The 11,212-nt window shown below is 48.0% G+C and overlaps 1 protein-coding gene and 1 pseudogene across 1 annotated transcript; both read right to left on the bottom strand.

The window, feature by feature from the left end:
- Nucleotides 1-4,557: 4,557 nt before the first annotated feature.
- On the bottom strand, nucleotides 4,558-6,914 carry LOC127301630 (uncharacterized). The gene is made up of 3 exons (XM_051331902.2): nucleotides 6,722-6,914; nucleotides 5,599-5,636; nucleotides 4,558-4,918 (listed from the first exon to the last, which is right to left on the bottom strand). Exons 1-3 carry the CDS (start codon nucleotides 6,795-6,797, stop codon nucleotides 4,805-4,807), a joined length of 228 nt encoding a protein of 75 aa, XP_051187862.1. The 5' UTR covers nucleotides 6,798-6,914; the 3' UTR covers nucleotides 4,558-4,804.
- A 2,473-nt stretch (nucleotides 6,915-9,387) lies between these two features.
- Nucleotides 9,388-9,992, bottom strand: LOC139833012 (putative ripening-related protein 5; annotated as a pseudogene).
- Between the last annotated feature and the right edge of the window lie 1,220 nt (nucleotides 9,993-11,212).

The following is an 11,212-nucleotide window of genomic DNA, read 5'->3' on the forward strand; positions in this document are numbered from 1 at the left end:
CATCGACGAACTCGACGAACTTGTCCGGGAGCCGCTTGATGCCGAGTGGGTCGTCGTCGATGCGGAGGAGGAACTCGAAGCAGCGGTCCTCCTGCGAAGACGAGGAGTGCGCAAGCAACGGCGAGCGTGGGGCCGTAGCTACTCCACCACGGCGGCCCCTTCCCCGGCCACGGGGGTGCCCAGGGCCGCGGCCTCGACCGCCTCGCCGTTCACCAGGACCAGCCATGGACTTCCTCGCGGGCCTGGCTGCGTCGCAGGAACACTTAGGCAGCGCTACGGTCGAGCTTTGTGGCGGCTAGGGTTTCTTTGGAGGAGTGGATGAGGAAGAAGAACGCGCGTCCCTTTATATAGGCCGAAGCCATGCGGTGGCCGCGGGACGCGTGGCGTCGCCATTAACGTGGTTGGCGGAGGTGGGCTGCAGCCGCTCGGCAGCCGAGGCATCGCCATTAACGTGGCGCAGGCTGCCGAAGCGACGCAGCGGTGCAGTCGCTGGCGCATTTGAGAAGACGCATCGACGCAGGATCCCTGTCAGGCGGTCCCGATGAAACATCCACCAGACACGAGCGGACACTTTGCCCGACCGCGGAGCGTCCACGTAGACGCAAACCTGGCGCATATTTGGGCCAGGTTTGCGTCTTCGCATACGGCCCAGTCACTTTGCGTTCCCGCTGGAGGTGGTGTCAGACACATTTCCGATCACGACGGACGAAAACGGCCGCTCAACGACCATTTGCGTCGCGCCGCTGGAGATGCCCTTACTATGAAAAACTTTGTTGAGATCAAAACATAGTATACAAACAGGTCTAACCTCTATTTCACCTCATTCGGCATCCATCGGGCCAAGGAAATTGAAATTTGGGTACATCACCCAATGAGGCTCTAGGGCGTTTGGTAGGCTGCATGTTCCTTGGCTTGATCGGGTCAGTAATTTTCGGCTCGTTTGGTTGTGTGGGCCGAGCTGCATTCTTGCAGGAACCGGTTCTCAGCCTCGGGCAGCCTTGAGGAACGTCTAGTTCGCCATCGAGTTGTTGCTTACTCTCACTCTTCCTTACGCTACTCCACACACCCTCTCTCAAATCAACACAAACATAGTTCGACACGAAAAAAGATGCGTGTCGATGATACGAACCAATTCTCCCAATCGGTTTCGAGTTTCGCCGGTCGTAAATCGTCAATTTTGTGTATGAAGTTTTAAGAGAATTTTGTCAAATTCGTCGCACACGCTTAACCGTTTGAGATTTCCTTTCAAGAGTAGGTCCACCTCACCATTTCGCATGACTTTCATGTTGACAGGTTTTAGTTTTGGTGTACATACGCTGATACATAATTGACTCACAAGTATACTGTAATTTGTATGTATGTGTGACTAAGGTTTGGAATACTTTTGCTCAACTTCTCGCTCCCATTTCATGGACGGCGACGTGGTGATGATAGGTGAGAAGTGAGAGGTGATAATCCATGGTGGTGGAGTCATGGTGGTGTTCGTCTTTGTGGTCGGCGACGTGTTGTGACCGACATGACCGACGATGTCATGGTGATGTTCGTTTTCGTGGTCGGCGATGTGCCCATGCTTGTGACCGGCGTGACTAGCGGTGTCCTGGTGGTGTTTGTCTTCGTGGTCGGCGACATGGTGATGCTTGTGACCGGCGTCACCAATGGTGTCATGGTGGTGTTCGTCTTTGTGGTAGGTGACCTGCCCATGCTTGTGACCGGCGGTGTCCTGGCGGTGTTCGTCTTCTTGGCCACGACATGGTGATGCTTGTGACCGGTGGTGTTCGTCTTCTTGGCCGGCAACATGGTGATGCGTGTGACCGGCGTCACCGATGGTGCCATGGTGGTGTTCATCTTCGTGGTCGGTAACGTGCTCATGGTTGTGACCGGCGATGTCCTGGTGGTGTTCGTCTTCGTGGACGGCGAGATGGTGCTTCTTGTGACCGGCGTCACCAACGGTGTCATGGTGGTGTTCGTCTTCGTGGTCGGCGACGTGTCCATGCGTGTGACCGGCGTCACCGATGGTGTCATGATGGTGTTCGTCTTCATGGTCGGCGACGTGGTGATGCTTTTGACCGGCGTGGCCGGCGGTGCCATCGTCGACGTGCCGAAGCTTGTGAACGGTAGTGCCATGATGATCTTGTCATAGGTGAGGTAAGATCACCATGTTACCATATAGGTGAGGCTACGAAAACCATGTGACCAACCAATCAAAGTGTCACTTAGGTGCCACCCGGTGCAACACAGCCCATCAAACAATGTGTCATTCATGAATCGGAGCTCGTCCGGAACGAGATGGGACTACCAAACTACCAAACGCGCCCCTAAGAGCATCTCCACTCGTGTCCCCGACGAGGCCCCCAAGACGCCTTTTTTGCATCCGGATGGACGAAAACGGCCCAGTCGCGCCCCCGGTTCCTCGTTTTCGTCCGGATTTGGGCCTAAATCCATCCGACGAGCCCACGCCATCCCCGGCCCCCCGGGGAGCGCTCGGGGACTCCGGACGAAACGAAAGCGCGTGAAACGTCGAGGAAACTTCCCGCGCGTCTGGTGGCCCCAACTTGTTGGCGAGAGACACCGATCGTCGTCCTCATCGCATTGTCTTCCGCGCGCTGCAAAAGCCTACCGCCGATCACTATTCGCCGACGCGTAGCATCCATGCGGCAAGTTAATGCCGTCGCCTCGGTAGCACGCACAGCTACCTCTATTATCGCCGATCAACCGCGTCTGCCCCGCATTCACCTCCTCGCTCACCTTCCCCAAATCTTCCCCGATCTCGCTCGAACCCGCGGCGACCAAAGCAATGGCGAACGACGGCGCGGCAAACAATGGCTTCGGCTGCCGCTCTCTCCACCAATGGGAGGGGCGACTCCTGCACGCGGCGGGCTACCCTGCGCCGCCGGACTTCCGCGCGCCGGGAGGATGGAGGCGGAGCGCAGGCGGCGTGACGATCCCGCCGCCGCCAACGGGTGGGGGCGGCGGGGCGCACTCAGAGCGGCGATCGACGAGGTGCTCGTCACTCTCAGTGACGAGCAGCGCGCGGATCCACGCTTCTTCCCTGACAACCACGAAGCGTGGATCGCGTTCTTCCGGCGCAGGTAAGAACGCGAACTCGCCGCGTACGACGGCCCTCCTCCTCCTCTGGCAAGGCACAACGCCGCCGGCCGCCGCCGATGGTGGAGCGCGCCTGGCCGCACCCTCGAGAATGTGCTCGCGCACATCGAGGACGGGAACTCCCCCGTCCTGGGGATGCCACCGCCGGTGGAGGCTACCGTGTCGCGCCGGCACGGTAGTTCCTGGATGCCGAGGAGGATGGCGCCATCCTCCTCGTCGTCTGGCTCGAGGTCGGCGTCCAGGTCCGGCGGGTCGACGCCGGCCACCGTCAAGAAGGAGTGGCCTTCTCCTTCGACCGTCAAGAAGAACCGGCGTCGCCACCGCCGACCAGAGGACGCAGCAGCGGCGCCCTCGTCATCCGCGACCAGCCTTCCTCTCCGCAGCGCGGGCGGAAGAGGAAGTCGTCGAAGAAGGAGGCCGCCGCGGCCGCCATCAACATCGCCGCCAACAAGCTCGCCGAGGAGGAGGCGAAGCGCGCGGAGGAAGCCGCCGTGGCCGAGGCGATCGCCAGGTCCCTCACGGACCTGGTGCCCGCCGACAACAGCCTCCCCGAGGACGCCGCATTGGAGTGGTCCAGGCAGGACTGGGAGCGCCAGGAGGCGGAGCAGCAGCGGTGGCTGCTGGACCTGGCTGTCGCGCGGCAACGCGCCGTCCGCGCCAACGAACGTCGCGCCGAAGCCCGTCGAGCTGATCAAGCTCGAGGAGAGCAGCGACGACGACATTTACCGGCCGCCGCCACGCGCCGGCGACCCTGGCCAGGGTTCGAGCCACTGGTACGAGGCGGCACCGCCCCAGGCCGCCGCCAGCTCGAGCGATGACGACGATGGCGCGGACTACACGACCTTCTACCGCCATTTCGGCATGTAGGAGGCCGCTTTTAGTTTAGGTTCATGTTTCCCTGTCGCCGAATTCAAATATATGTACGAATTCGGCCTATATATGTACGAACTTGCCTATATAAGTTAAATATCACTAAATTTTGCTTATGTTTGCATGAGTTTCGCCTACTTCTGTTCGAATTCGTCGTATTTTGTCAAAAACTATACATCCGTCCTAGGCTTACCGCTGAGAAAAATGGACTCCCCGGGCCAAATTTTCCTCCAATCCGGACGAAACTTTCGCCGGATTTGGGCATTGGGGCTGCGTGGGGAGCCCAACGAGTGGAGATGCTCTAACTACCCATGACACCCCAATACATCAGTTGCAAAGGTTTCTTTATTTGCTATATATATGACAGTCGAAACATCAGGCGATTTTTCCTCGAGTTGCCAAAGGTTTCTGGAGAGAGCAGCACAGTCACATCTTTTTATCATTTTGACTTAAAAGTTCTTGCATTTGTCACGGTCAAGTTATACACAAATATAATCCATTAAGCGAGAAGGGAGTTGGAAGAGTGCATTACTAATTTGGAACGAGTTGGAACAGTGTATTACTAATTTGGAACGCATGTAGTTGCAGGGACAAAATCACACAAACTTGAAGGACCAATGTTTACAACAAACTAGTTTTTGACCAGGGATGCTTCCAAAAGCTACAATCTTAATAAAGATGGACATCTTTTATTTCCACTCCAAAAGTAGGACAAACATATCAAGAGTCGAGAACGGGTAAATAATGGCAGAATTCGATTGTTCTTTAGACATCAGATGGTCATTTGAAACCTAAAACCAGAAGTACTGTCCAAAACTTAGAACGCAAACTAATAGTTTTTCCCACATTGTATCAAGCTTCCAGCTCCCAGGAAAAGCCCAAACAGCGCAGCGCTGCCAACAGTCGCTTGTCCAATGTGTCTGATCTTCAGCAACCCCGGGATCTGAAACAAAATCACAGTGTTGAGAGCACTCACAAATTTCAATGTCATGTTTGATTGTTGGTTAGAAACCAGCTAAACAAATGCAGTGTAAGTAATGAGTTCCACATGGTGAATTATAATCTGGTAAGTTAACATTCTCCCTCTCTTACCAAAAATTTACATTTTTCCAACATTATGGTGTTAAGCTGAGATTCAGTGCTTTATGTGCAGAACAGTACTCCCTCTGATCCATAATAAGTGTTGGGGTTTTAGTTCAGTTTGAACTAAAACCCCAACACTTACTATGGATCAGAGGGATATTTTTAAAGAAACCTTTGAAATTTCATTTGAACTAAAACCCCAACACTTATTATGGATCAGAGGGAGTAGCATATATTCAATATTTTTCAAATAAACCTTTGAAATTTCGTACAGAGCTACCTATTGATTTTCCCAGACAGTTCAAGGTTAATCACAACATAAGTATAGGACTAGGATATATCATGACTGAGGTGGAAAGGTACAGTGTTATGATTCCTTTATATAGCAAAAAAATAAGGGCAGACCAATTAATATAATTCTGGAAATATTTGTATTTTAACAAACTAAATATGCCATGGGAATACACACAAGTTAGAAACAGGTGTTAGTGTGCTGCTACCACAACCTATTTTGGGTATTACATAGCAAACATTGCTTACCCTGTATCTGAGAGCGCCATAGGTCCCATAGACAGCACCTGCGCAGAAAGAAACATGCCAATTGCAAAATATTACAAATTAATACCAGCACCTGGGAGTTCAGAAATTAAGAGTATTTAAAATACATAACACAAATAAAAATCATAGTAAGAAGTTCCCTCAGAGTTGTAGCATGATATTACAGATAGCTCTAGAGTTGTTACACCATAGGAGCAAACTAACTAAGGGTCTAAAATACCAAAAACATCTGCTAATAAACTAGTCAGTTTACACGAAATAGAAGAAACAGCCTACTATGCCTCCAAGTCTAAAACCAATGACTATGCATCATTCCTACCCTTCAGATGCCATGTGAAACAACACAAAGTGAAGCCACTATTTGTGAATGCCAATTATCAAGATATGCAGAACGCCAATAATCTAGAACTTTCTTTTATCAACTCCAATCCAAACAAAGGCCGAAAAGTGAAAATTATAGCATAACCAGCCAACTATGCCTGCAAGTCTAAAAGTAATGAGCAGGCAGCGCATCTACCCTTGAGGTGTCATGTTTCCACAAAAATTGTAAAACGCCGGAGTGGAGCTATTATTACTTCTCAACGCCAATTACCAAGGTACACAGTACATACAGCATCAAACTCTGCTTTAACTTGTACAGAGGTAGTGGTTCTCAAGTCAAATACTGTGACCAAAGTCTGAACTGAAAATTTATTCTATTCCACAACGCATCATACATCAGCATTAAGCACCCCATAATATTCCTGGTAAACAGCCAAAAAGTAACATAGAAAATCCGGTCTTCTTCTCACCCCTGGGTCTAATTCCTGACAACCACCAACCAGACGGCCTACCACACGAAACCAGCCTCGACCCTACATGCGCAGAAACTCCTACCTAGAACAAGGGAATTCCACCGAACACGCACATCTCATACGCCCACAGCTCCAACATACTAGCCGGAAGTCTCAGATTAGCAGCCAACCGGAGCAGATCCTTCGAATCAACTGAAACCCCGTTCAGCCCGAAACGTCTAGCCAATGCCTAAACGCGAAATCGAAGCAGCACCGGGCGGATTGGTACGGGAGTAGCTAGGGTTTAGGGCTTTAGTGAGAAGGGAGCTTACCGACTGCTCCACCGACCGCGCCGCCGACGCCGACTCCGACCGCGACCCGCGTCAAGCAGCTATCGCCTCTCGCCATCGCCTTCCCTCTCGCCGCTCGCCGCCGCCGCGCTCCCCTCTTCGCTCGCTAGGGAATCTCTCCTTCTTGCTTGGGGAAATCGGCGCCTGGTTCGGTTTGTGGGCTGTTCGGGCTCGGACCGGCTCGGCCCTGGGTTTTATTCTGTTTTATTCTCGCAAGATAGACCCCCGGGTCCTTGCCGGGTGAACAGAACGAGCCGTCCGATTCGTGGATCGTACGGCTTGGATCAACAGGGGTGAAGATTCTGTAACAAGCAATACACACGGGTTGATGTTTTCTTGGAGTATAATTTTTGACAAGTTTTCTTGCAATTGAAGTTTTCATTAGTGTTGTGTCCCGCAGTTAAGAGAGAATTACTCCTTTTCTCCTGCGTTGCGATTTTCATTTGGCCACTGTTCTTCACTCGCTTTGTACTGTATTATTTTGCCAGAAATCCACTTAAAGATAATGGTTTTTAGTTGGACCCGTTGTTTTGGCACATAGATCTAGATAAACTGTTATAAACATGCATTTTATAATTTTAATAAAGTGGAAAAAATTCCCTTTTGTGCATCTGAATATTCAATGTCTGCACATAAAGTTTTGCCCCAAAAAAGTTTTGTGGCATGTGGAAAAAAATGTCTTGTGAAAAGCTATTTTGGAGTACCAAAAATTTTCCTTTTATATAGAGGCCATAGAAAATGTTTTTTACCAAAATTTTGCGTGAGAACATAGAATGATTGGATTTACACCCAGGCAACTTTTCGGATTTTTTAGACATTTTGAAATATGTTTCTCAGGCAGTTGGTGCATCTACACCTGTGAATCAAAGTGACTTTTTGTGGTTATTTCTTTTTCTCTCTTACATTATTGTTCAATCTTTCGATTGTTGTTAGATCAAAAAAATTCCAAAACTATCATTGCTTTGATTTATTTAAGATCAAGCCAGAAGGTTTCATTGGCCAATCGACAAGTTAGAAACCTCGTAAAATAAAAAAATATTCCAAGAAACGCGTGAAATACACTTAAGCCAATAGAACAGACATGTTTGTATCAAACTGAGAGGAACACGCTTCCAAATCTAGCAACTGGAGTGCACCCGCATAACCAAGTAGTGGAGTGGCCGACAAACAATTCCTCTTCCAAATCCACATAGCCATCGAAGCCTAGAGGCATAGGAAACCATTATCGACACTAGGTTTATTGTTGGAGCACATCACCGAACTAGGAGGGTTGTCCTTGTAGTATTGTGGGGTTAACTGGATAACGTGGAGGTTCGAGTCATGAGTGAGATAGTTGTGAGTAGGGTGTGTGTATGTCTCAAGCAACATGGTCGCACCACCTGAGAGTAGTAAGTAGAGGTGTGTAAATGGATTTATGAGAAGGTCACTGTACACCTTGCAAGAGTTGACACATCAATGGGGTGATTCACACGCCTTGTGGGAGCAAGACTTGGTGCTATGTTGGAACTTGGAAGAGACGATGGAACTGGTAATGTCGGTCTCGACAAAGCAACACAAGAAATTAACCTACACTTCCATGGGAGCAAGAACTCAAATAAAGCGTGGAATGAGCCACCTCTCTAGCACATCTTCACACTGCATACACACATTCATATTATGCCTTGAAGTGGACTCAAACCTCCATGCTTTTAAGCATGAGATTTGGAGTCTGTCATGTCTACAATTTCACCATCAAGTCATCTCGAAAGTGTATATAATTCCATAAATATGATATGTATCTAATGTGATATATGGAAAAGGTTGAGTCTTAGATCATTTCGATACTAGGAGCACACTTGTTCACGAATCAATCAAACACTCACCAAACAGGAGTAGGGTTGTTAGCTAGCCCAGGCTTGTATATATCGTCTGTGTTTGTCTTGTGATCCTTACTCATAGGATCCTGGCCTCATACTACATACCCTAGAAATATATTGTTGGGCAAAGACCCTAACAAGGAGTATGCTCATGTGAACTCTAAACTTTATGGAATGTTATCCTAAAAGGGGGCATACAATGATAAATGTTAAGTTTGTTTCATAAAAGATGACAAAGGTAAGAAATTCCATTTACTGTTTTACCTTTCTTTCTTCTTAATCTTCAAAGTTCACGTGTACATAATAGTTGTGTGTGTGGTGGTTGCAAAAACAGTGCCATATGAGAAATGTTGATTCTTGTTTTGGAAAAATAAAACATGTTCATTTTACATCATTAAAAAATTAGTACCGGCTACACCGGATCATTATCTATGACCATTTTTTGGGTCTTCCTCAATGATCTCCTTATAGATCAATAAAAATATTGTTGTGTAAGGCTAAATCTATTACCATCATCTATAACACCACAAACCAAAAATAAGTAACTAATTCTTAAAAAATAGGTAATCGATCTAATCATATTGCTAAGTACGTACAACATTCTTTAGACTAGCATGCACTAACTATACTTTGCAACTATTTATTTTGGAAAATAATGTTATTAACACATATCATGTGGTAGGAACACACATTATTTATACCAACTGAACTACAAATATATCGATGATGCAATACTAGTACATGATACTACAACTATTTTGATACCACACTGAATGTAGACACAAACAAAAATCATGCCATTGGTGGGAATTGCTTCTCTTGCTGATCAGTTGTTGCTCACCAAGTGATGCCCTCCATGCCAATGTTTTGGTCGAGACCTAGTGCATTCTAAACCGTCGGTGAGGCGTCGACAATGTTGTTTGGCGCAGGGGGTTCGTAGTTGTGCATATCGTGGCAGTGATGCACAAAGTCGTACTCGTCTACCACTATGGCGTATACAGAGTTAACGTTGGCAGTCATCTTGATGCGCTGCTCACTACGAGCCATGTTCTTGAACCAACCGATGGATAGTGTGACAACCATCTCCTCGTCGGTATGGTATGCGTTGTCGCACTCCAACGTGCCACCTGCATCCTTCCCTTCTCAAAATTGTTCAGCGTCAAGGTGGCCTTCATGCTCACGGTGACCGGTGGCGAGCAATGGAACAATGTGTACCACTTGCCATCCTCACAACCGTCTGAATCATTGCTCCTCTCACAATTCCCTGACTTTCTCGGAAGGTATCTGCTTGCACGGCAAACACCAAAGCTTGGACGGAGTGCGAACACAATGTGGGAGATCGAGAGTGCCACCAGGAGAAAGATTGCCATGGTGGCTAGAGCTCTTATAGCTGCCATCTTAGACACTAAACACTCGAGAATTATAGACCCTCCTCTTGATTGCTGCTACACTAGTTTTATTTATTTTTCCTTGATTGCTTATGGTTAGAGAGCTACAAGGTCGACTATATATGGTCATTTCCCTGGTGTTGCTAGTCCAATTGTGAGCATCAATTGGTTGCATGTTAGGGATATGCTAAATGGGTATACCCACGATGTACGTAGTTCTATACCGGAAAGCTCGGGTGGTCAACATATGCATGGTGGATGGGCCTATGGCCTAACCGGACGGCCTACTTTCTGATTGACCAAGATGGAGAGTCCAGCCGAGGAGAAGCTAGTCGGGTCCTTACATGAGAAGACTAGGTGGATCCGTGGCGTGCACGGCAAGAATAGAACTTGTAGTGTCCGGGTAACACTCATCCATGTAAACCCTAAATCTGTTGCGCATTTATAAGCCAGATCTCGGGAGCCCTTGGGGCAGAATCAATTCTATGATTGTAATCGTCCACTTGCTGTCCTTATAGTGAATTATATAAACACGTAGGATCTCCCCTCCGTTGTGAGATCTGAAGTTGAATAACTTGTGTATCACCATCACTGTAGCTTCCCGTCTTTTGTCCACCTCTCTATCTCCACGCCGCGAGGTACCCTCTCTGGTGTACTCGTCAATCACACAACGATATTGCATATTTTCCACGACATATTGTTGACAAATTTAGCCATGGTAGTCCGCAATGTATCAAATGTTTTGACAAATATGACCAACGTGCCATATGTCTCACCATGATCCTTCGGAAAGAGGGGATTAGAGTGATGATAAAATATTGAAGGATATGTTCCAGAAACTGAATGAACTGACAACAACATCTCACCACTATTTTCCAGTGGTTTCAAACACGACTAGCAGGAGCTAATGATCATGAAAATCGAGAAAAAATTGTAAGATAAATATGACGTAAAACTTGAGGCACGTTTGAAAGGATCGTATGCCGCACCTAGAGGGGGGGGTGAATAGGTGCTAACCAATTTTTAGTTCTTTTTCAATTTAGGCTTGACACAAAGGGTAAATTCTCTAGATATGCAACTAAGTGAATTTACCTATATGACAAGGCTAACAACTTAAGCAAGATATATCTAAGCAATATAGAGAGAATAGGATAGAGGTAACCGAGAGTGGAGCACGCGATGACACGGAGATGATTCCCGTAGTTCCCTTCCTTTGCAAGAAGGTACGT

The sequence above is a fragment of the Lolium perenne genome, chromosome 1 (genome assembly GCF_019359855.2).
Source record: "Lolium perenne isolate Kyuss_39 chromosome 1, Kyuss_2.0, whole genome shotgun sequence".
Taxonomy (NCBI): Eukaryota; Viridiplantae; Streptophyta; class Magnoliopsida; order Poales; family Poaceae; genus Lolium; species Lolium perenne.

Excerpts from the sequence above, each read along its gene's own strand:
- LOC127301630 (XM_051331902.2), bottom strand. The coding sequence starts at position 6,797 with ATGGCGAGAGGCGATAGCTGCTTGACGCGGGTCGCGGTCGGAGTCGGC. Across the intron at positions 5,637-6,721 it reads CGCGGTCGGTGGAGCAGTCG|GTGCTGTCTATGGGACCTAT; the intron begins GTAAGCTCCCTT and ends CTTTCTGCGCAG. Across the intron at positions 4,919-5,598 it reads ATGGCGCTCTCAGATACAGG|ATCCCGGGGTTGCTGAAGAT; the intron begins GTAAGCAATGTT and ends ATTTTGTTTCAG.